The sequence below is a fragment of the Macaca fascicularis genome, chromosome 16 (genome assembly GCF_037993035.2).
Source record: "Macaca fascicularis isolate 582-1 chromosome 16, T2T-MFA8v1.1".
Classification (NCBI taxonomy): Eukaryota; Metazoa; Chordata; class Mammalia; order Primates; family Cercopithecidae; genus Macaca; species Macaca fascicularis.
Window position 1 is genome coordinate 83,130,321 of NC_088390.1, and position 25,254 is coordinate 83,155,574.

Sequence of the window (25,254 nt, forward strand, 5' to 3'; positions counted from 1 at the left end):
ACAGACGGAGGCCCTGTCTCAAGAAAAGAAGAAAGAGGAATTCCTGTGAACAGAAAGGGTGTGCTGAGCTCTGTGATGCAAGCACAATCCACATGTCCCTGAGTGAACACAGATCATGTCACGTGGTTCAGACAGCTGTGGTGACTGCGTATTTTTAGCAGGGTGGATGGATGGCTTTGTCCTCTGCTGCAGAGTACGAGGCATAAAAATGAAAGAGAGGTCAAATTTTAATGGGTTCAAAAGGGTTTTTTTTTTTTTTTTTTTTTTTTTTTTAAAACAAAGCAAACTGAAAAAACACACAGTAATTGAGATCATCTACTCAAAGTTTATTGGACTGAACAAAGGCTGAATACAGAGATCCAAGCCATCAGGAGTACATGAGGTGTGGTGCCTATAAGCCATGGTGGGAAATTTTCCAGACAAACCTAGATAGCTCTACTGGGAGGGAGTCAACGACCTATTGTATCAATTAGATCCCAGCCTGGACAAGGGCATGACTATTGCTGTTTGGGGACACAGAAGTACATCCATTCACCCCGTGGCTCTGTGTTGAAGGCAATGACTATGTGGCTGTTGCCATGTGGCCTGTTCTCCCCTAAGCCCTGAACCAAAGGTTTCAGGCTGAGATGGAGAAAGCCACTGGGAATGCATGCCATAGGGGCTGATGCTGGACATTCCCCAGCCTTCCATTAAATGAAAACATTTTCTATAAACTTACTGCTTTAAAAAAATGTTTTAACCAACAAACCTAAGAACTGCAAATGAGTTTGGTATAGTATAAATACTGTCAAATATAAAATTCCAAGAAACGAATCTGAGACTGATCTGATGATCTGAAGTTCCAACTAATCTATCAACCTTTCTAAGAAAAGGCATAGTCAAGAAATCTTTTTAAAGCAACATTATTGCTTCTGCTATAGCAGAGTGGAGATTTGGCTGAGCTGGTAAGAACGTCAGTGAAAAGGTGTCTCAGCAATAAATGGGCTGAATCCAAGATTTCTCTAGATGAAAAGTAAGGGGAATGGTCAAGTCAATTCCTGGTACTGGTTCTTTGCTGCCTTCTAATCAATATGGCATCTCACCCCCGACAACCATGCTAGCCAGAGAGAGAGGTGGGGTTCCCAGGGAAAGGGGTCGGCTGACCACTCTGACCGAGCTGGTGAGCACAGGTGAGCTCTACCTCATTTGTCTCTCATTCCTCAAAGTCTTTTGTGGTTTGGCTTCAGTGAGGACAAAATGGGGGCACTGGAGTGAAAGTGAACTCTGCTTTTTAAATGTTTGTTTTATCTAAGGTGTGCAGGGTGTGTGGATAGCAAGTTTGAGTGGTAAGAAAAATCCCAGTCCAGGGTCTGAGCTCAAACTCTTAAAACGCTTCAGCTTAACAAAGTGACCCACAGAAATGGACATGAACATCTCGCTACAGGGCAGGGCCAAAGGTGTTCCCAGGATCCTGCTAGCCAAGGGACAAGTCCTGATTGAGGGTCTAGAGCTCAGCAGATTTACGAAGGCAGCATGCACCCTGGGAGCCTGCCAGACTCCTCTCTGGGGTTTCCATTTTATCTCTCAAGCTTTTAAGATGCCAAAAGGAAAAGCCTTTAGGAGGACGCTAAGGATAACTTCGTTATTCTTCAGTTCTGTAAAGAGAAATGGGGAGAAAAAGATGATTTATTTTACTCATTCCATCCTGCACCATGGGCGAGGAAAGGGGGAAATGGGGTCGAGGAAGGAGAATGTTTGGAATTGCAGAAGCTGCGCTAGACTCTGGTGTCTCAAACCACTGCTGATTTGCTTCTCATCGCTTGCGGCAAGACGGTCTGTGCCACAAAGCTGGCCAGAGCTCGCAGAGCTCCCCTTGACCCCGCACAGAACCTTGCAGCCCACAGCCATGTTCAGCCTCTGCAGGGTACTTAAGGAAGGAACTGGAGCAGTTGAGTTGCCAAGGGCCTTTCTGATCTTGGGTTGTGTGGCTGTGCTGACAATATTCCTATCACCCTAGATAATTTCCCATTCCCGCTGGCTGAGTTTTGTCCCCTCGGGGGATATTGGCATCCTAGGATGCAAGCTTCCAGATGGAGCCAACAGTGTGCCCATCTTTTATGAACCAAGACACATCGCCAGCCCTGAGACCACTGAGAAAGCAGCAGGTCTGAGCTTGTCCCTCTGGCGCCCTCTCCTGGTGGTCACAGCACGCATTTCCAGCCTGAGCTGGAAATTCACACTGTCCGGTCTATTGTTTCTGTCGTTTCTTGCATACATCAGATAGAAGAACCAGAACTACCCCACAGCTGTGGTTCCTTGGCCGCCTCCTCTCCTTCCCTGTTTTATCACACTATCACCTTCCTCTAGAGTTATGTCCATTTCCAGAGGAGTCAAAACAGCCCTGCAGACCTCAAATGGAGGGGTGGGTCCTGATCTATCAGAGTATAGTCTACAGCCTGGGTTCCTTTTCCCTCTGAGACCAGAAGGTGGGAAGAAGTGATGGAGAGGAGCTGACAGCCGTGCCTTTTCTCTCTCCTGCCAAGCTGCGAAGCCAGCCAAGCCCTGCCAGCTTCCCTAGCTCTGGGGGAGGAGGAGGAGGAGGCCTCTTGCTCAGGGGAGCTGTCACCAGCCTGCAAGCCCACTGTCCTAGCCACACTGTGAAACTGGAGGTGGCACCTCCCACATCAGCTTCAGCAGAACCCAGGGACGCCACCAGAGGCATGAAGTGTGTGAACCTCCGGCCCGAGGGGAGAGCTGAGGAGGCCGGCAGACGCGGCAAGAGGGATCTTAAGCAGCAGCCGCCTCTGGATTTACAGACCTGACTGCTTTCTGGCCCCAGGCGGAAGGAATTTGATCTGTGAGTAGTTCAAGGATGAGACTGCCCACTTCAGCATGTGGTGGAACTAATTTGGGACCTCCTGCTTCCAGTCCCACTTCCTAATTGTCATGAAAGCCTGTGAATTGAGGCTCCTGGGGAGTGTTGGAACCGGCAACCACTAAAGCTTCAGGTTCTAGATGCGATCTGTTGGCTGAGTCAGTAAAGTCAGGGGCCATGCAGCTTTTAGCTGCAACTCGACTGTGGACCCTGAGAGCTGGGAAAGGCATCAGAGGCACGGAGGGCCTCTGGGAGGGCAGAACCTGACAGGTGGAGGGACAGCACCCTGCTAGCTGGCCTGTGGTTTTAGTGGTTTGATAATAACAGGCATGTTATTTTTCATACTGATGATTCTAGGGCGGTTCCCCGGACTCGGCTGGGACCGGAACTGTCTTCACAGCTGCCAGCGCTCCCCATCCCCATGAGAACCACCATGCTGAAGATGAAAAGCCAAAGCCAAACTGACCAGCCTCTGCAACCCCAAGCATCACCGTGTGAGGACAGCGTGGTGTGGAGCCGTGGGGACCCCACGCAGTGCTGCGAGGGGCGACCACATGCAGGGGGCAGAGGTGTGGGGGAGCAAGCAGATGCCACCAGCATGCCTGGGAGCCACAGGGAGCATGCGGGCTGGGCAGTGATGGGAATGAACGTGAACTCCAGTCCTGCCCCAAGAAGTCCTCCGGCCCCTCCTTCTCAATTCAGGGCACAAAGTGGTAACTGCAGCGTGCAGAGGAGTCAAGGAGTCTTCCCTCGTCCCAGGAGCAGCACCTCAGGCACAGTCTTGATCCCATGGAACAGCCAAGTGTGGGTTGGTGGTCTAGAGACCTCCGAAGATCCAGTGGGGAGGGATGGGCAGCACAGGGTCTACTCTCTGAAAATAAGGGGAAGGGATTTTCCCTCCCCACTGCCAAGGTCCCAGCTCTGGACGTGGGTGGTAGTGGCAGTTTCACCCCTAGCCTGAGGCCTGGTCTTTCTTGTTCTAAGAGGCCCTCCAGATCCATCTGCCTGAGCAGCCTCTGTCCCCAGGGACTTTCAAGGGCTGGCAGTTGTGTCCAGCCCCCTCTAGCCTCTGTCCAAGGACTGCAACCTTTTTCTGCGAGGAGCCAGATACTATTTCGATTTGGGGGAGTGTGTGGTCTCTGCTGCAGTGACTCACCTCGGCCACTGTGGCACAAAGGGGCACAGACCACAGGAAAATGGGTGTTGCTGTTCCTGCCACGCTGGGTTGACACAGGCAGGTGGGGGATCAGATGTGGCCTGGCTGTCGTCTGCTAATCCTTGCCCTGATCATAAGAACCTGCCTGTCTCACAGCTTGGGAGCATGGACCGCTGTCAGGATATCTGCTGTGCACTGTGCAGCAGCTGCCTCACCTTCTCAGGGTGAGACCCAAGGCTGCAGGGTGACGACATCCACATTCCCGAAGCCTGAGGTCCTAGGGTGACAGTTCTCCCAGCCTTGCAAGGGGGCACTAGCACCCCAACCCACTGGCCCATTAGGCCGCCTCTGGGAACTCAGGGACTTAACTCCCCTCCAGGAACCTCTGCCCCCAGACGGGGCCCTTTCTGCCAGTGATTCCTCGTGCTTGAGAAGAATGAGAAGGGCTCAGGTGGGAAATGTATTAATCGGTTATGAAGGCGATGGAGGAGGGGAGGTTGAGGCCGCGTCAGTTGTGTTGGGGGCACGTTAGCACGCAGTAGGAGGGGAGCGCCACTAGTCTAAGAAATCAGTGTCCTTACCAAAAGGATTTGCAAGAATATTTGTGGCTCAGGACCTAAGGAACTTGCTACAGGGAAGTGAGGTCAGAGGTCAGCTCAATCCTGAAATATAAATGCAGCAAACCTGGTCATGCCAAGAGGCAGCATCCTCAGCACCTGAGGACTTGGGGCTCCTGCCAGGGCTCTTCCTCCTGGCTGTGCTTACACTGCCCGCCCCCCACCCAGCCAGGGTGAAGAGCCTTCCTGCTGAGGGTCGAGAGAGCTGATGCCAGCACCGGGAGGGGAGACAGGGCCTGTCACCAGCAGAGCAGCTCTGAGATTAGAGGGCTGCCTGGTGGGTGGCCTCGCACGCAGTCATGAAAGGGCGGTTGAGTTCTGATTCCAAAATCATAAACCTCCCCTTCCGCTCAGACCCTAGACTGCTGGCTTCTGCTGACAAGTAGGGGGTGACTCCCACGAGCTGCTCTGGGTCACCAGGCTTGGAAAGTGGCACAGCTACCACCTACGACTCCAGGCCACGCTGCAGAAGGGCAGCAATGTGGGTGAGCACCAGGAGCCTGCTGGGCCTGGTGCAAACAACTGTCTCTCTGCAAATGCCTGTCCGTCTGCCGAGGCCTCCCCAGCTGTCCCACCGCACCCAGTGCACCCCTTCCCCACCCGGCAGGATGGAGTGGAGGGAAAATGTGGAGGGGAGCCCAGTGGGTGTGCAGGGGGTGTCCAGATGGGAAGGGGGAGCCAGTTCCAACAACGAGAAGCCACAGCTGCACCGCCCGGAGCGACAAGGCGCTGCTGCAGGCCCCAGCCTGGGAGGCCGCTGAATGAGGGGCACCAAGAACCCGCTGTGTCCCGAAGGAGAAATCAAGAAATCAGCTCTGCTGGGGACTCCGTGTGTGAGTGGCAGCCAGGTCTGCTCCAGGCTCTTTCCTGGCGTCTGATTTCTTTAGACGGGAGCAGTGCGGTGTGGAGGGGGTGGGGGGTTCAGTAAATGGGCTCTGTGTCCCCCATCACCCGTGACCTTCTCCTGGTCAGTGCCAGGCAGGGGTTCCGGGGCGCACGAGCCTGGCTGACCAGGGCAGGAAAGAACTAAACTGGGAAGGTGGGGCAGTGGTTGGGCAGAGTTTATAGGAGCCCCACCTCCTTTCTGTGCCCTTCTGCCAAGAGGCAGAACATGAAGGGCTCAGAGGAGCACCCCCCTCCCCTAAGAGCCCGCCAGGCACCAGCAAAGGGGCTGCAGCCTACCTCTGCTCCTCCTCCAGCTCCTCTTTGGTCATCATCTTCTTGTACTGGTTTCCCCTCAGCTTCCCGGGGCTGTATTTGAAGGAGAAGCCTTCTCCTGCGGAGAGGGGACCCGGTCAGTGCCAGGGAGTGCTGTAGAGGCTGGGCCCCCACAAACCCCGGCCCCCTTTCCCTAGGTTTAAAAAGGAAGACCTCAGGCAGAGGCCGCATCCGGCTGTCAGAGCATCTTCTCACCCCAGCGCCTATACCCCCTCTCATTCCATAGCTTTCCCTTAAATCCTACAATGAGACAGCCAGAGAGAAAGCGGTCCCGCTCCTGGTCCACGGCTGTCTCCAGACACCGCGTCCCTCCCGGCATCTGCAGTGCTCTGTCTGCCCTGGCCCTGCCCAGCAGGTCCTCTCGGATACTGAGCTCACAGGCAACAGCTCCGGCAAGCAGAGCACAGCTCATCTTGGAACACACACCGCGCTTGCCTGGGTGTGGGGAGGCTTGTGTCGTCCCCCCAACCCCTGTGGCTATTGGAAATCAGAAAACACGCATTCAGGCAGCCCACAGTGGCCAGGCCAGGGATGCGGGATTTGCCACGGCGGGTTTGACTTGTGTACTGCTGAAGAGGCAGAGCCTGATTTGCCAGTCCCCGAGGGCAGACACCCCATCACTGACTGCAAAAAAGAGGCAGATCTTGAGGCCTGAAGAGGGCACATGGACAGGTAGGTGGTGGGCACAGAGGAAGCCAGGACCTGTGGCCTGGAGTGGACACAGGCTCCGGGCGCATGAGCCATGGTGAGGAGAGAAAAGCTGACCTCCCAGAGGGAAAAGCCTCGTGGGGGAGCAACCTCTTGGTTCCTGAATCCACAAGTATCGGGCAGAGCTGGCTGGCCTCTTATCGACCTCCACTAACTAAAGGACCCAGTGAGGGAGGTGTAGAGAGCTCCTCAGCTGCTATTGTGGAAGTGCTGCCCTCTCTGTCCCTCCACATCCTGTCCAACAGCCTGAAAAGCCAGGCCCCTCCCCTCTAGCTTGCAGCCCTCATGCTACCAGATAGGCTGATGCAGACCGATGGGGAGACGAAGGGCTCTCAGGGTGAGAGGAAGAAGGTTCTAGATGTGAATTCAGAACCCAAACATCTGGCTGGGTGCACTGGCTCACGCCTGTAATCCCAGCACTTTGGGAGGCCGAAGCAGGTGGATCACTTGAGGCCAGGAATTCAAGACCAGCCTGGGCAACATGGTGAAACCCTGTCTCTTTTAAAAATACAAAAATTAGCTGGGCGTGGTGGCGCATGCCTGTAATCCCAGCCACTCAGGAGGCTGAGGCAGGAGAACAGCTTGAACCTCGGAGGCGGAGGTTGCAGTGAGCCAAGATCGTGCCATTGCACTCCAGCCTGGGCAACAGAGTGAGACTCCAGTATCCCCCCAACACCCCTCCCAAAAAGAAAACATACAAAATCCTGCCAGCCTGGCCCCAGTCTTAGGTTTCAATTTATGGAGCAAGTCTGATTAGTTTTGTTTTCTGAGCCAGACAGAACAAACGGCTTGAAAAGGATTTCACTCAATCCCAGGCAGTGCACCAGGCAGCACATCCAATTTTCCTAGGCCAGGAGGGTTCAATGTGACAGCCTCTGAGGGACGGGGGAGGTTTCTGCCTCCAGTCTCCTGTGAATCCACGAGTCGCTCAGGGAAGTCATTTTAGCGACACTAATCAATTAGCCTCTGAGGCTGCCTCGTACTGCAGAGGGGCTGGGGGCTGCTCACACAGTCTTCCAACAGCTGGAGCCATAAACCTTTCCTTTCCCTGCCTAGCTAGAGATGGCAGGAGGCTAAGGTGGCAGGAGGCACTGGGGGTGGGGGATGTGCAGGCGCAGCAGCGCAGATAAGGAGGGAGGCTGGTGACAGCCCTGGGGGGCTGGGCCCTCTGGCAGCTACACCAGGGAGAGGGGTCTGCGAGCCTCCCTCCCATGTCCCCAAGTCACTAACAGGATCCCTGCATCCCTTCAGCTGTCTCAGGCCACGTGGCAGGGACAGATGCCAGGGCCACGGCTGCAGTGAGTCCCCCATCCCCAAGAGCAGGGAGCAAGGGTACTTCCTGGTAAGGGACTAATGTCCCCGCCTGCACCCAAGCTTCAGTCTCCCCTCCTGCTCCAGGCTGTGCTGATGAAACCAAGGCACGGCCTCAGGGGAAGCTCAGCACCCCAGCCCAGCCTGCCCGCAGGAGCTGGTTCCTGCATTCCTGAAACTCTCTCTTTCCACTGCTCCTGCCAGCAGCCGACTTAAGGTCACGGCAACAGTCTTGCTTTTTTAAAATTATGAAATATTTCAAACATACAAAAATGCAGAAAGCACTAATCCTCCCTGTGCTTGCCATACAGAGGCAACAAACGCTGACATCTTGCATGTCTGCCTCCGCTTTCTTTTCTAGAGAAATCAGCGGACAGACCCAGCAGAAGCCACTCCGCGTTTTTTTCTGTCTCTGTCCTGGCCGGGTCAGATCTGGCCGTGTCTCCCCTGTTCTCGGCCACTCCCTTTCTCCTCTCAGTCTCATGGCTGAGGCCTGTGGCCAGTCAGCCAGAGCTGCTCAGAAAGCAGGCGCGTCCCCTCCCAGGGCCTTCATTACGAAGAAGGCACGGGGGAGGCCGTGTGAGTGGTTTTCGTCTCAGTAAAATAGGTCAGAGATGTTTGGAGAGAATCGTGAAATGTACAGTGTGGTCACAAGAGGGGAGTTAGGAGGCAGCGCGGGACAGAGCCGGGCAGGGCACGTAGTGTGTTCTCAAGAGGGGCCCCTGGGATGGGAAAGCCAAACCCCAAAGTCCAAGGGAGTGTGAGGGGGCCCCAAAGTCCAGGCAGGCCAGGGCAGGACATCCATGGTGCAACTCCACCTCTCAGTGCCCCACTCAGGCCACTGTCCCACCCCATCCCTCCCCCGGCACTTGAACCCCAGCTCCTGGGATCCCCAGCAGGGCACAGGCCACCCCCGACATGGTCGGGCCCCCTCATGAGCACAGAGGTCCCACTCACCGTCGTCCTCCTCAGGCCCTGCCGATGATGGCCCCGTCTCACCATCCAAGTCCTGCTCCTCTTTCTGCAAGACAAGGACAGGGTCAGTGCCCTTGGCACAGACTGGGTGATGGGAAGCGGTGGGGGAGGGGGCAGAAGGTAGGGGAGACAGACGAGGGCCTCGAAGGTCCAGCCTGTCCATGCCCTGCAGCAGTGCCTGCCCTGTGGTCATGGTCAACCAGCAGGTGGGGGCTGCGCACAAACGATGGACCAAGGTGACTCGGCTCACAAATGCTGAGCTGAGGCGTGTTCTTGACTGTGACCCCAAGCCCTCGGCCTTGGCCTTTCCCAGGTGGGTGCCTTTTGAGGCATCTGTGTGCCATTTGGAGAAGTGGGCCCGGGACTCCCACTGTGTCGCTGCGGTGAGTAGACAAAGGGTGCGAGAGAAAAGCTGGCTGGGGTATCTGGGACCAGGGCCAGGCATCATGTCCATCGCAGCCTCTGCCTTTGCTTCCTTCTATGTTGTTTTCCATCCCCATCTCTCTCAGTGTCCATGTTCCAAAACTGGAGCCCCACCTCTTCAGCCAGTTCTCTCCCACACAGAGACACAATAAACAGATGATCGGAGGAATGGCCCGGGATGGCCTTGGTGGAAGGAAGAAGTGACTTCAGCATGCAGGAATGTCAGAGGATGAGAGCGACGTGCCGTGCCCATGGGCTCTGTGGGATTGAAGGTCGTGGGGAGGGGACACGGGGCCCCAGGAACTTCAACTTGGAAGCCCAGTGGGTAGATATGGAAATGAATGAATGGGTAGCCCCAGCTGATCCATGGAGCCCAGCCAGCGCTGGCAGCTCACGGGGAGGCTCCTGACAAAACATGGAGCTGTGCTGGGAGGCAAAGGTTTTACAAGCCCCATGGCGGGTCGGAAGTGGCAAACCCAGAGGGACCTTGAGCTCCTCTGAGTGACTTTTTGTTTGTTTTTTGTTTTTTTCTGAGTTTTTTTTTTGAGACAGAGTTTTGGCTCTTGTTGCCCAGGCTAGCGTGCAGTGGCGCGATCTCAGCTCACTGCAACCTCTGCCTCCTGGGTTTAAGCGATTCTCCTGCTTCAGCCTCCCAAGTAGCTGGGATTATGGGCGCCCGCCACCCACGCCCTGCTAATGTTTTTGTGTTTTTAGTAGAGATGGCGTGTCGCCATGTTTGCCAGGCTGGTCTCGAACCCCTGACCTCAGGTGATTCACCTGCCTCGGTCTCCCAAAGTGTTGGGATTACAGGAGTGAGCCACTGTGCCACTCTCTTGACTACACAAAATGCCACCTGGGGGGAGCTGCACAGGTGACAGGGTCTCTTCCCCGTTTCGCAGTTTGTACACAGAGACTCAGTGCTATCTATGGCGAAGTGGTGCTTGGGTGTCCTGATATTTCCCAAATTTTGCACAGCAAAGTATCTTTGTGGCTAAGGTTGGGATAGGCAGGCCTCTTCAGAGGGCAGGAAGAGGAGCCACTCCATTTGACACAGCAAACTCACTTCTAGGCATCTGCTCCAGACTGGAGAAATGTCCATCAGGATTTTTATATAATGACTCTGACAGCGTGCAGTTGAAAAGACAGAATTGGGGGCTGGGCACAGTGGTTCACGCCTGTAATCCCAGAACTTTGGGAGGCCGAGGTGGGTGGATCACCTGAGGTTGGGAGTTCGAGACCAGCCTGGCCAACATGGCAAAACCCTATTTCTACTGAAAACACAAAAAAATTAGCCAGGTATTGTGGCAGGTGCCTTTAACTCCAGCTACTCGGGAGGTTGAGGCAGGAGAATCACTTAAATCCAGTAGGCAGAGGTTGCAGTGAGCCGAGATCGTGCCACTGCACTCCAGTCTGGGTGACACAGCAAGACTCCATCTTAATAAAAGAAGAAAAAAGGAGGCGTTGATAGGTACTGATGTGAAAAGTGCATCAAGATACACTGAGGGAAAAATGCAAGCAGCAGCCCCACGTGAGCAGCATAGTCATCTTGCTGTAAGTGGCGAAGTGGAAGGGGATGCATGTGCTTGAAAATGCAGCGAAGAGGTTTGTTTTCTGGAAGGGCCCATGAGAAACCGTCAGCAGTGGCTACCTCTCGGGAGAGGAGACTGGGGGGCAGCTTTTCCTTTCCATCTTACACATTTCAGTATAATTTGGACTTTCCATTAATATGCATGAATGACTGAATATATTTTTTAAATGCTAATGGCATCTTTGGACAGTGAGATCCAAAGACCCCATTTTTTCTTTATTTTCTTATATATTCTAAAAAAGAGGGAAAAAAAAGAAAAAGTAAGAGGCCAGGTGTGGGGGCTCATGCCTGCAATCTCAGCACTTTGGGAGGCTGAGGTGGGAGGGCGGCTTAAGCCCAGAAGTTCGAGACCAGCCTGGTAACATAGTACACACCTCGCCTCTACTAAAAATTTTAAAATTAGCCGTGCATAGGTGGCACGCCCCTGTGATCCCACCTATTCAGGAGGCTGAGGCAGAAGGATCACTTGGAAAAAAAAAAAGTAGAAAGAACGACCGTAACATCCTAAATATATATATTTCTGCCCCCAGTTCTTGACACAGTTTTTATTTTGTCTGTTTGTCTTTTGAGACAGGGTCTTGCTCTGTCACCCAGACTGGAGTGCAGTGGTGCAATCACAGCTTACTGCAGTCTCGACCTCCAGGGCTCAAGCGATCCTCCTGCCTCTGCCTCTGGAGTGGGATCACAGGTGCATGCCACCATGCCCAGCCCTGACACTGAGCTCCTAAATCCCTTGAATTTCCTAAGTTACAGGGGTGCTAGGAGCACCCTTTGTTCTAACATTTGGTTTTGTTCTAACATTTGGTTTTGATCTCAGTCCCTGGCACAGAGCTCCTAAATCCGTTGGAATTTCCTGGGTGATAGGAGTGTCTTTTGTTCTAATGAGGTGACTCCGGGTGGGCTCCTGGGTGGGCTGATCACCAGACAGATCAAGCTGCAATGAGAAGCTTGGAACTTTCAGCCCCGCCCCCACCCAGCTTCCTCCAGAGACTGGAGAGGAGCTGGAGACTGAGTTAAGAATCAATGACGCCTATGTGATGAGGCCTCCGTCAACATCCCTATAGGGTTTGGAGAGCTTCCAGGCTGCTGAATGCATTCCCGTGCACGGAGAGTGGCATACCCCAACTCCATGGGGACAGAAGCTGCTGCATCCAGGACCTACTGGACCTCACTCTACTTAGGTACCTCCATCTGGCTGTTCATCTGTAGCCTTTATCATTTCCTTTCTAATAAACCAGTTAACGTAAGTGTTTCCCTGAGCTCTGTGGGACGCCATAGCAAGTACTGAACTTGAGGAGGGGTTCATGGAACCCCTGAGTTGTACCCAAGTAGGACCAAAGTGTGAAGAACGAGGGGACCTGATACGTGTGATGGGCCCCTGAAGTGGGGGGCAGTCTGTGGGACTGGGCCCTGACCTGTGGGGTCTGCCCTGATTCCGGGGAGTTAGGGTCAGGGTTGAAGTGGAGGACACACACTTGGCATCTGGGTGGCTGGAGAATGCGCTGCTTGTAGGGGTGAGGCTGCTTGCATATTCGGTATCAGAAGTGAAGGGTTCTGTGGAGTGTTACGTGCATGAACAGAAAAACAGTTGGTTTTTCTCATGGTTGATGTCTTTCTTTAATGACTGACAAACAGCCACTGACCTATTCAGGGCAGGGCCCCAGAAATAAGCCCAATATCAAGAATAGACAGAAGGCCAGTTCTCCTATTATGTGCAAGGGACACAAAGATTAAATGATAAACAACAGCAACAATGAGCACAGTCCCTGCCTTATGGAGCTCGTAGTCCAGTAGGAAAGACAAACAAATAATTGCACTCCAGGGCGAGGAGTCCATGAGCCGGGGCAGATCCGTATCCCCAGAGGACCCGGTATCAGCTGATGTGCCCAAGCCCTCCTGACCAGAGAGAGGCTGGTATACATTTAGATTTTGGGCCAGGCACAGGGGCTCACACCTGTAATCACAGCACTTTGAGAGGCCAAGGCAGGAGGGTCGCTGGGGCCTAAGAGGTTGAGGCTGTAGTAAGCCATGGGGGTGCCACTGCACTCCAGCCTGGGCAAGAATGAGACCCTGTCTCACACACACACACGCACACACGTGCGCATGCACACACACACACACACACACACGAAACTGTACTTCACTTTGGAAGTCTGATTTTTTTTTTTCTTTTTTGAGATGGAGTTTCGCTCTTGCTGCCCAGGTTGGAGCGCAATGACGCAATCTTGGCTCACTGCAACCTCCACCTCCCGGGTTCAAGCAATTCTCCAGCTTCAGCCTCCCGAGTAGCTGGGACTACAGGCATGCGCCACCACACCCAGTTAATTTTTGTGTTTTTAGTAGAGATGGGGTTTCTCCGTGTTGGTCAGGCTGGTCTTGAACTCCTGACCTCAGGTGATCCGCCCGTCTCGGCCTCCCAAAGTGCTGGGATTACAGGTGTGAGCCACCACGCCCGGCCTGGAAGTCTGATTTTTAAAAAGCTGTGGTCGTGACCCATTGCTGGGTCAGGAAAGCAAATGAGAAGGCCTTATTAGTATTGTGGAAAAAAAAAAAAATGGGCTACCAAAGTCTTGGTGAAGTTTGAAGCTTTAATAACTTTAGGAGTATAGATACTACAAATGTACAAAAAAATGACATTTGAAAGGTTATTTACATTTAAAATACCTTGATATTTCTTACTCAGATTCTTACAATACCCCCCCAGTGCGATACATGGCTCTAGTTGGTTTTCAAACTTCGAAAAACCTTTTATCGACTGTTGGTCAGCAACAAGAAAAGGTAACACTGGTGATTCCAGCCTCACCATGTTCTAAAGAACTGGATTTGGTGCACATGTGACCTCAAGGGAGGTGACAATCAGGCCACTGACCTCAAGAGAGGTCAATTAACCCAGGTAAGGGCTCCTTTGCCTGCCTGTCCATCCAGACACTGGCACATGCAGAGAATTAAAATGAAAAATCTAGCACTTGACTGTCAGGAAACTAAGTGGAAAAGAAATTTAAATAAGTAAATATTCAACTGATGTTTTGTAGGTTTATACATTTAAACGTCTGAAGTTATTAAAACTGCACTAAGACTCTGGGGACACCCCTGTATCCCAGAATGAAACAGAAGACGAGGCTGGGCGCTGTGGCTCACGCCTGTAATCCCAGCACTTTGGGAGGCTGAGGTAAGTGGACTGCTTGTGCACAGGAGTTTGAGACTGCCCTGGGCAACATGTCAAAACCTCATTTCTCCTTTTTTGAGATGGAGTCTTGCTCTGTCGCCCAGGCTGGAGTGTAGTGGCGCAACCTGGGCTCACTGCAAGCTCCGCCTCCCGGGTTCACACCTCAGCCTCCTGAGTAGCTGGGACTACAGGCGCCCACCACCACATCTGGTTATTTTTTTTTGTATTTTTAGTAGAGACGGGGTTTCACCGTGTTAGCCAGGATGGTCTCAATCTCCTGACCTTGTGATCCACCCGCCTCGGCCTCCCAAAGTGCTGGGATTACAGGCGTGAGCCACTGCGCCTGGCCAAAACCTCATTTCTACAAAAATTAGCTGGGCATGGTGGGATGTGTCTGTGGTCCCAGCTGAGGCTGAGGTGGGAGGATCACTTGAGCCCAGGAGGTCAAGGCTGTAGTGAGCCGAGATCACACCACTGCACTCCAGCCTAGGTGAAAGAGTGAAAGCCTATCTCAAACAAAAGAAAACAAAATAACAACACAACAAAAAACTTCTGGTGTAGTTGTGTGACTTTATATACACGAGGTAATTTAAAATTTCTTTCTTATAGTGACACCTAATAAAAAAAAAGTTTGAAAACACTGCTGAATTGGCCATTTATTTTGTTTTTTGTCTGTGCAGAAATCCCCTAATCTTTTGGAAGTTGTCCCTTGAATCCTGTGGCCCCAGCTGGGGCAGTCAAACCCTCCCCCTTCCATCTACTTATCTGGATGGGCAAGGGCATAGGCCCAGGAGCCCAATTTCTGCTTGGGGGACAAGGACCCTCTGGGCCCAGAGCAGTGAGCGGCCTAGAGTGGGCCCGGGTGGAGAGGCTCATTGGAGAGGCCCCTTCCCACCGTGTGCTTGTCTTGAGGCCGTTCCATCCTGCCTAAGAGCCGCTCCATTCCAACTCCCACAGCCCCTGGACCACCGTGTCCACCATCCACTGACACCTCTCCTGTCCACCACTCACCATATTCACCCTTTGCAGGCCAAGAACATCTCAAATTGGCCTGCATCAAATTTCAGCTCCACCGAGGTCAAGGGTTGGATAGCCATGGAACGTTTTTTTCAGAGTAGTTATCAAACTGCACCCCATGGAGGCATCCCAGAGCCTCACACCTGGGCTTCTACTGGAAATAACATTCTTTTACCTGGGTAACTTGTTAGGCTTTTGGAGAATATACTAATAATAACTGAATGAATTCCAATTATTATTATTGTTATTACTGAGACCGGGTCTTACTGTCACCCAGGCTGGGGTTACAGTGATGCCATCTCGGCTCACTGCATCCTTGACCTTCCAGGCTCTGTCAATCCTCCTACCACAGCTTTCCTAGTACCCGGGACTACAGACACAGGCCATGAGGCTTGGCTAATTTGTTTATTTTTGGTATAGATGAAGTTTTGCCATGTTGCCCAGGCTGGTCTTGAACTCCTGGGCCCGAGGGATCCGCCTGCCTCAGCCTCCCTGCTCTCGGCTGTGTTTTACTTTTTAAAAAAATAATGGGGGCCAGGCACGGTGGCTCATGCCTGTAATCCCAGCACTTTGGGAGGCTGAGGTGGATGGATTGCCTGAGGTTAGGAGTTCGAGACCAGCCTGGCCAACAAAGTGAAACCCTGTGTCTACTAAAAAATTAGCTGGGTGTGGTGGCAGGCGCCTGTAATCCCAGCTACTTGGGAAGCTGAGTCAGGAGAATCGCTTGAACCTGGGAGGCGGGGGTTGCAGTGAGCCAAGATCACGCCATTGCATTCCAGCCTGGGCGACAAGAGTGAAACTCCATCTCAAAAACAAAACAAAAAAACCACCAGTGTTGATTTCATTTTGCCCTGATTTTATAAAAGTGTGTACACAACAGAAAAGTGAAAGTGCTAACTCCAGTAGTAAGAAGTGCCAGTTTCAGACACAGTGCAATGGAGACAAAGACACAAACCCTTCCGCAAGAGGTGGCTCTTCAGCCTCAGGTGTGTGTGCAACGGGATGGGAAGGGATAAAGCAAAACCTCATGTGAAATACCAGAGCTCCATTGTCTAAGGCTGTGCCCAACAGAGAGCTGGCACTAAGGATTTCACCTTCGTGCCTCCCTCATGGCATGTCTGTCTTTCCTTCCGCTTTGGCACATTCAAGTTTGCAGCTATGTTTTCAGGAATGTGCACGGTGGGGGCCTGGAGGAAAGGGAGCTCAGCTGTGTCTGCGGGGAGCAGGCAAGGCCTTAGAGTGGATGAGAAAGTCATACTGGGTCCAAGATGGGCTTGCCAGGCAGATGCAGAGAGAAGGGCATCTGGGCAGAGTGTACAGCCCATGTAAAGGCATGGAGGCACGGAACACCTCGGCTCTTCCAATGACTCCACAGACTTGGGTATGATGGCAGGGTGGGTGTGACATGGTCAGAAATAGTGTGCAGAGGCTAGGTGTGGTGGCTTATTGCCTGTAATCCCAGCACTTTGGGAGACTAAGGCAGGTGGATCATTTGAGGCCAGGAGTTCGAGATCAGCTTGGCCAACATGGTGAGACCGCCCCCCCTCTACTAAAAAAATAAAAAATTAGCGGGGCGTGGTGGTGCCTGCCTGTAATCCCAGCTACTCGGGAGGCTGAGGCAGGAGAATCTCTTTAACCCGGGAGGCAGAGGTTGCAGTAAGCCGAGATTGTGCCACTGCATTCCAGCCTGGGTGACAGAGCGTGACTCTGTCTCAAAAAGAAAAAAGGAAGAGGTCAGGTGCGGTGGCTCTTGCCTGTAATCCCAGCACTTTGGGAGGCCGAGGTGGGTGGATCACGAGGTCAGGAGATCGAGACCATCCTGGCTAACACAATGAAACCCGGTCTCTACTAAAAATACAGAAAGACAGACAGACAGACAGACAGACAGAAAGAAAGAAAGAAAGAAAGAAAGAAAGAAAGAAAGAAAGAAAGAAAGAAAGAAACTGCACAGAAATGCAGGGTCTGCAACCACAGAGATCATATATAGGACACTAAAGCATTTGGTTTCATTCTTCAGGAAGTGAGAAACCACCTGAAGCTTTCAAACAGGGACAAACAAGGCTAGGCGTGGTGGCTCACACCTGTAATGCCAGTACTTTAGGAGGCCGAGGTGGGAGGGTTGCTTGAGGCCAGGAGTTCGAGACCAACCTGGGTAATGAAGTGAGACCCCCCAACTCTACAAAAAGTTAAATTAGCCGGGGTGGTGGCATGTGCTTGTAGCCCCGGGCACTTGGGAGGCTGAGGTGGGAGGATCGCTTGAGTCCAGGAGTTTGAGGCTGCAGTGAGCTATGACGGTGTTACTGCACTCCAACTGAGTGACAGAGGGAGACCCCGCCTCTAAAAAAATAAATAAAAATAAAAAACAGGTATCAATACAAAATTTTTTAACAAACAAAAAAATAAATAGGGACAAACAGAATGAGAGCGCACCTGGGAGACTGAGGTGGGAGGATCGCAATAGGGGCAAGAGAAGAGGCAGGAGGAACTATGAGAAGAGGGTACGGGGCTCAGGGGAGACACGGTAAAGGCCCACACTGTGATGCTAAAGGCATCTGGTCTTCAGCTCAGCGCTGAATGAATCAGTAAAGGTGTGGCCGGCCAAAGGCAATCTCTCCAGGGTCTCATGGTCTGAGTCCTTCCCACCATGAGGCAGCTGTGCCATGCTGGGCGCAACCAGGATCATTTCCTAGAGGCGGCAGGAACCCAACAGAGTATGCAGCTGATTCTTCCTGGGGTCTTAAAGGAAACGGAACTGAGCAGCTGCTCGAGCGCTGACTCAAACCTCACCCAAGGCCCTCATCACTGCGGAGTTCCTGTCCATGCCCTTGGTCCCAGGAGTGTTCAGGCTACTCGGCTCATGGGCTGAACTGTGTTCCACGCCCCAATTCATATGCTGAAGACTTAGCCCCAGCTACCTCTCGGCTTGATTCTATTGGGAAACACGGCCTTTAAAGCGGTGATTAGGTTAGAATGAGGCCATTAGGGTGGGCCTCACCCAAGGGCTGCTTCCTTATAAGAGGAAACTTCAACACACACAGAGACACAAGGGTTGTGAGTGCACGGAGGAAAGACCATGTGAGGAGGCAGAGAAGGAGCCAACTGCAAGCCAGGAAGACAGGGCTTAGGAGGACCCAAACCTGCGGACACCTTGAACTTGGCCCTCCAGTCTGCAGAACTCTGGGAAAAGAAACGTCTGTTGCTGGAGGTGCCCAGTCTGTGGCGTTTTGTTGTAGCAGCTCTGGCAAACGAATACATCATGTTTCTGATGAAAGTCAATCAATTTCATGGAAAGAGTGAACTGAGACAGGCAGCTGGTTGGTCCCCAGGGCAGGCTGGGCTGAGCCCAAGCTCCATCACTTCACTGACCAGAGCCTCAGCATTTTATGACTGAATAGAGACCATGTTTTAATGTCATGTTCTGGGATAATTTTCTAATTCAGCTTTTCCCTCCCATGGAGGAGATGGAGGCAGGAGGGGGAAGGCAAAGGGGACGTGCCTCCTGACAGCCTCCCCAGTGCCAGGAGCCTAGGACCAGGGTGCCCCAGAGGCCAAGCTGAGGGGCCCGGCCAGGCTGCAGTAGCTGGGAGAGACAGTGAACCAAGCTCATGCCCTGCAGGCTGCACGCTGCCATTTATGGCTGCCCTGGCTGATTCAAACTGATTCAAGCGTGATGCAAAGTGCTGAAGTCGGGAGAGGGAGAGAGGGGAGGTGGGAGGTGAGAGAAGAGAGGGCTAGATAAGAGAAGGGAGGCGGGGGAGAGAGAGAAACACAACAGAGAGACAGACAGTGATAGAGACAGATTTCTGTCTGTGTGTCAGCTGCCCAAGGAGATGGTTCTGCTATGGGGCAGTGCAAAGAGGGTCTGTTGTGGCCCTGTGGCCACCAGAGCCGCTGCCTGCTGTGCTGCACCAATCCCGCTGGCTAATCCAGAATGACTTTAGAGGACAGTGGCTACAGGAGGCAGGCCATTCCTAACTCCCGAGAGGGCATCTGTCCCTCCCCTGCCTGCAGCAGGCAAGGACAGAAATAACAGGAAGGCGACAAAAGGCCTCCCCCACCCCAGAATGGGCCAGGCCCAGGGCTGCCTCCGGAGTGCCTGACAATGCTCTCACTCCTTCCAGAAGGACTCCATTAGCCAATCGGCTGCTCATCTTTTGCAATGGGGGTGGGGGGAGCATCAGCTGCAGGGCGAGCAGCAAAGCCCAGCTGGCATCAGCTCCGGGGGCTTGGTGGTGGGCAGGGAGGACAGGCTGGGGCAGGGGTCACCACTGTTCCTCCACACCTAGCAAAACAACTCAGCCATCTCCTCCTCCAAACTACAACTCCAGGCTGGGGACACACAGGCTCCACTCTCTAAATCCGTATTTGTACCTGGATGAGACATGTCCCAGGAACTTCTGTCCAGAACCTAGAAACCCAACTCTCAAACTGACCCCCTCACTTGTCCAGTTTTTCTTGGCAGCCACAGCATCTCTGACACCTTAACATGGCCTGGGAATGTTGATTCCAACCTGATCTCCTTCCTTTTTTTTTTTCTTTCTTTTGAGATAGAGTTTCGCTCTGTTGCCCAGGCAGGGATGCAATGGTGCGATCTCTGCTCACTGCAACCTCTGCCTCCCGGGTTCAAGAGATTCTCCTGCCTTAGCCTCCCGAGTAGCTGGAATTACAGGTGCATGCCACCACCCCTAGCTAATTTTTGTGTTTTTAGTAGACAGGGCTTTGCCATATTGGCCAGGCTGGTCTCAAACTCTTGACCTCAAGTGATCCGCCCGCCTCGGCCTCCCAAAGTGCTGGGATTACAGGCATGAGTCACCGCACCGGGCACTGACTTCCCCTCTATTCTGAATTCTAGAGTCTCCCCTTCACTCCAACAGGCTTCTGGCTTCACCCCTTTATTCTCTGTTCTCCTGCTACAACTACTCGATGACTTCATGTGGCACCTACATCTGCTCTCCTCCAATTCATCCTTTTTTGGGAGATGGTCTCATTCTGTATCCCAGGCTGGAATGCAGTGTTTCAATCATGGCTCACTGCAGCCTCAACCTCCCTGGGCTTAAGCAATCCTCCACCATCAGCCTCCTAAGTAGCTGGGATCACAGGCATGTGCCACAACTCCCAGCTAGTTTTCTTATTTTTTGAAGAGATTGGGTCTCACTATGTTGCTCAGGGTGGTCTCAAACTCCTGGGCTCAAGCCATTCTCCTGCCTCAACTTCCCAAAGTGCTGGGATTACAGGCATGAGCCACCACACCCAGCCCTCATCCAACTTTAAGAATATCTTCAAATGCTAGCTTCATAATGCTTTTCCTGCTCAAAACCCATGCCACCTGCCTACATTGCCCAACCTTGTTCAATTTCAATATAATAATCTCTGTTTCTCCAAGTTCTACTTTCAGATTCTCCTGCCATCAGATTGGGTGAGGTCTCTCTCCTTGATGGCTAAGAACCGGGGGTGCCACTAGGTGGGGGTGGTGGGCTGGGACTCGGGGTGCTGTTTGCACCATGGCCTCAGGAACGTGATCTGTCGTTCCACATTCACCTCTGCACCCCTCTCCTTCCTCTGTCTGGGCAGGGGTCCCCCAAGGTCACAGGACCTGATTTGGAGGCCCTTTAACTCTACTCTAGGTTTGCAGAGACTGCTGCAAGGAGGAGCAGACAGAGTAAAAGGAGCGTAGACTGCCACCCAAAGCAGCTCTGTTTTTGCTTTATGTCCTGGGCTTCCATGTGACACTGAAGAGGCAAGAAGGGATCCAGTGTTTTATTATTATTTTTTATTTATTTACTTTTGAGACGGAGTCTCACGCCGTCACCCAGGCTGGAGTGCAGTGGCACAATCTCGGCTCACTGCAACCTCTACCTCCTGGGTTCAAGCGATTTTCCCGCCTCAGCCTCCCAAGTAGCTGATTAGTCCCAAGTAGGGATTACAGGCATGTGCCACCACACCTGGCTTTTTGTATTTTTAGTACAGACTGGGTTTTGCCATGTTGGCCAGGCTGGTCTCGAACTCCTGACTTCAGGTGATCTGCTCGCCTCAGCCTCCCAAAGTGCTGGGATTACAGGCATGAGCCACCAGACACGGCCAGGATCCAGTGTTTTACAAAATGTTGGAAAACCACTGACCTAATGTGGCTTCCGCCTAAGGAAAAACACTTGCTGAGGGAACCTGGGATGAACTGCTGGTATCCATCTCTGTTTGAACACTTCCGGCACAGGGAACTCACTACCTTACCGAGCAGTCTTCCTCTCTGAGGCGTAACACACAGCTCGAGGGCAAGAACTGCAGGCGGCTGTGCAGAGCACTGGGCTAGAGGCCTGGGCAGGGAGAGAAGCAAGATGCCTTCCTGCTGCCCCAGGTGGGAGACAAAGAGACAGGCCCTGCCTCTAGGCAGGAGCCCACAGCGATTTCCGTTCTTTCTTTTTTGTGGCATGCGGTGTATTTACTCAACAGGTGCCTACTGCGTGCGGGCCTGTTGCAGGAGCTGGGACGTGGCGGGCAAGGGCCCTGCTCTCCGGAGCAGGCGTTCCACTGCGGCAGACAACGCGCACTGAAATAAAAGATGACCTCAGACCGGACGAAGGGCTATGAAGAAAGCCCAATGAAGAAAGCCCAACGCGACGATGCACTGGAGAGAGAGTGGGCGGGGCGGGGTACTTTACATCCGCTCACTGGGGCAAGGACACGGAGAGGAGAGAGGTGAGGACTGACTGCGTGGAGGCTCAGGCAGGGAGGGGTGTGCTGGGCAGGGTCCTGACGTGGATGCAGGGCTGGCAGGTCTAAGCACCAGAAAGGAATCTGTGGCCGCAGAGGGCTGGGAGTAGAGCCTGAGTAGGCAGGGTGTTCCTGGGCCTGGGGCTGTGGGACGTTTGGAATTGCACGTGGAGGGCTGTGAGCAGGGGCTGTTGGGGGTGCTGTGCTAGGAAGGTCATGCTGGTTGTTGGGAGAGCCTGGCAGGGGTGGGGAGGATGGGAAACAGGGAGACCAGTGAGGAGGTCACCAAACAGCCACGGAAGCAGGAGCCAGAAAGATGGGAGGAGGGAGGGCTGCTCTCGGGACACACTCTGGAGAGAGGTGACCAGAACTGCAGACAGCAGGTCTTCAGGGCGAGAGGGAGGCAGGACGACAAGGACGAGCCTGGGCCTTTGGTCTGAGCAGCTGAGCGTTGGGGGTGGATCCGGGATGAGATGAGGAATGCCGGGTGGGGGCAGCAGAAATGAGGCACTGGTCAGCGTGCTGGGCTGAGGTGCACATAGACAAGCCAGGGGCCAGGGAGATCAGGGGAGGCGAGAGCTGGGCGTATAGATGTGGGCACCATCAGCTGTTGATCAGGAGGATGGGGCGGCAGGTTTGTTCTGAAGGCAGCAAGGCGGGCCTGGTCCAGGAGTCCTGCAGTTGATAGTATGGGCATGAGCTCTTCTAGCAGGGCAAAGAGCAGAGGGAGTGTGCTGGGGAAGCAGCTGACAAGGAGGGAGTATGTTGCGGGTGGGGGTGTCTGGGGAGAGACCGGATCACTGTTTCTACAAGGAGCATGACCCCATCCGGGTCCCACCCCCGCCTAGGGCCGATCGCTGTGTTCCAATGTCCAGACTAAAAGCGTCGTCCTGCATTCCAACCTCACATCCCAATCAAGGGCACATTCACAAGCCCTAAACAAACTCTCTTGCTCAGATGACTGGAGCATGCCAGATTCAATCCTATCAGATTAACAGTTTTTGGCAAGTTCCTACAAAGAGGATTTAGAGGACATCAAAAGCTTCATTTAAAAAACAAAAAAGGAAAACAACAACAACAAAACACCCTTGGGGCCGGGCGCGGTGAGGACAGCTTGAGCCCAGGAGTTCGAGACCTGCCTGGGTAATATAGCGACACCCCGTTCTCCACAAAAAGGAAAAAAAAAAAAAAAAAAGACAAAACACTCTTGGGCAGCAATCTGTACTCTCCGCAACCCCTGTCAGGGAATATCAGGTCGAATTCTAGGCGCTACATTTTGGGATAGAGAAAATATATGACAGAGAAGAAAACTAAGAGATGAATAAAATCCGATGGAAGAGGGTTGGAGAAAATGGCATAATCTTATTGGGGAAAACCAGGTTGAACAATTTTGACCACGACCAGCTTTAAATATAGTAACAGAAGATAAGGGTTGGGCACAGCAGTTCACATCTGTAATCCCAGAGCCTCAGGAGGCAGAGGCAGGAGGCTGGACTGAGGCCAGGAGTTCGAGACCAGGCCTGGGCAACACAGCAAGACACCATCTCTACAAAAAGTTAAAAAATTAGCTGGGTGTGGTGGTGTGCACCTGCAGTCCCAGCTATTCAGGAGGCTGAGGCATGAGGACCCCTTGAGCCCAAGAGGTCAAGGCTGCAGTGAGCTATGATTGCGCCAATGCACCCCAGCCTGGTTCTCTAAATAAACAAATAAAAGAAGAAGAAGGCAGGTGGTCAGTTTTTAAAATCTCTTGAGGGCCGGGTGCAGTGGCTCACGCCTGTAATCCCAGCACTTTGGGAGGCCAAGGCAAGTGCATCGCTTGAGGGCAGGAGTTTGAGGCCAGCCTGGCCTGTAACCCGCGAAACCTTGTGTCTACTAAAAATACAAAAATTAGCTGGATGTGGTGGTAGGCGCCTGTAATCCCAGCTACTTGGGAGCCTGAGGCAGGAGAATCGCTGGAACCTGGGAGGGGTAGGTTGTAGTGAGCTGAGACTGCGCCACTGCACTCCAGCCAGGGTGACAGAGCGACACTCCCTCTTAAAACACACACACACACACACACACACACACACACACACACACACACACACACACACACACACACACACACACACACACACACACACACATCTTGAGGAGCCCTTACCACAGGAATAACTTCATGAAAGGCTAATGGCTGACTTGACTATGGAGTAGTGTTTGCTACTCCATAGTAGATCTCCAGCAGAACCCCACTGGGCTGGTGGCATTTTCTTCTCTTAAGGTGGGAGGACGGCTTCAGCCCAGGAGGTGGAGGTTGCAGTGAGTTGAGATTGCACCACGGCACTGCAGCCTGGGTGACAGAACCAGACCTTGTTTCAAAACAGCAAGATTTATCTCAGACTCTGAGTCCTCAGCAAATAAGAATCAGGCCAGGAGAAAAGCGATTAATACCAAGGTCATCACACAAGAAGGTCCTTGCTGAGAATCTGCCAGGGTTGTCTCACCCAGACGTCAGGTTGGTCAGCGGGTTATAAATGTGTGCAAGGAGTTCTCACTTGAAAACATTAAATACACACATACACAGGCCACAAAACTGGCGCTGAAGGGTTGAGCACAGTGGCTCGCACCTGTAATCCCAGCACTTTGGGAGGCAGCGGTTGGCAGATTGCTTGAGCTCAGCACTTTGAGACCAACCTGGGCAACATGGCAAAACCCCATCTCTACAAAAAATACAAAATTTATCCAGGTGTAGTGGTGCGTGCCTGTGGTCCCAGCTACTCGGGAGGCTGAGGTAGGAGGATGGCTTGAGCCTAGCAGGCAGAGGTTGCAGTGAACTGACACTGTGCCACTGCACTCCAGCCTGGGTGACAGAGTGAGAACCTGTTTTTTTTTTTTTTTTAAGCCAGTTAACTTTAGCAGTAGGGGGTTGTATATCAAGTTTAGTGACACTAATGTCAACAAATTCTGATAACCCAACACCATTGCACCAGCCGAGGCCCTAGGTCAAAAAAAAAAAAAAAAAAAAAAAAAAGAACACATTGAAAAAAACAAACAGAAAAACTGGAGCTGATGCCTGGAAAGTGGACAATCACTTCTGTAAGTCCTACGGCAATTCAGAGGCAACAGTTGAAGATAAACAAGTTCCATAAGTCCTGCAATGGGTTTTCTCTGAGCCATTAAATCTCATGTAGCCATTTTTTAGCCAATGTAACCCTGTGTCCAGAAAACAGCATCATAGCCGGGCGTGGTGGTGGCCACCTGTAATCCCAGCTACTCAGGAGGCTGAGGCAAGCAGGAGGATCACTTGAACCCAGGAGGCAGAGGTTGCAGTGAGCTGAGATTGCACCACTGCACTCCAGCCTGGGTAACAGAGGGAAACTCTGTCTCCAATAAAAAAGAAAAAGAAAACAGCATTGCTTCTACTGCCCCGCAGCGAGGGACACAATGACTAGAATGACTGCTGCAGCACCCTCCAGCTTCCTTTTCAGTTTTTTCTTTTTTTTTCTTTTTTTTGAGACAGGGTCTTGCTACCCA

At 52.6% G+C, this 25,254-nt stretch overlaps 1 protein-coding gene across 3 annotated transcripts in view; it reads right to left on the reverse strand.

Annotated features, from left to right (window-relative positions):
• The window catches only part of MXRA7 (matrix remodeling associated 7), a 34,489-nt gene that overhangs the window by 3,120 nt on the left and 6,115 nt on the right, over positions 1-25,254 (reverse strand). Inside the window, exons 2-5 of one of the 3 annotated variants that reach the window (XM_045376603.2) lie at positions 8,822-8,885; positions 5,810-5,903; positions 4,592-4,672; positions 306-1,634 (exon numbers count right to left, since the gene is read on the reverse strand). In XM_045376603.2, the coding sequence (XP_045232538.1) occupies positions 4,639-4,672; positions 5,810-5,903; positions 8,822-8,885 (192 nt within the window). In that variant the 3' untranslated portion in view covers positions 306-1,634; positions 4,592-4,638. Of the gene's footprint in view, positions 1-305; positions 1,635-4,591; positions 4,673-5,809; positions 5,904-8,821; positions 8,886-25,254 lie in introns of those variants that run through there. The other 2 variants (XM_045376604.2, XM_005585399.5) reach the window with 2 other exon arrangements.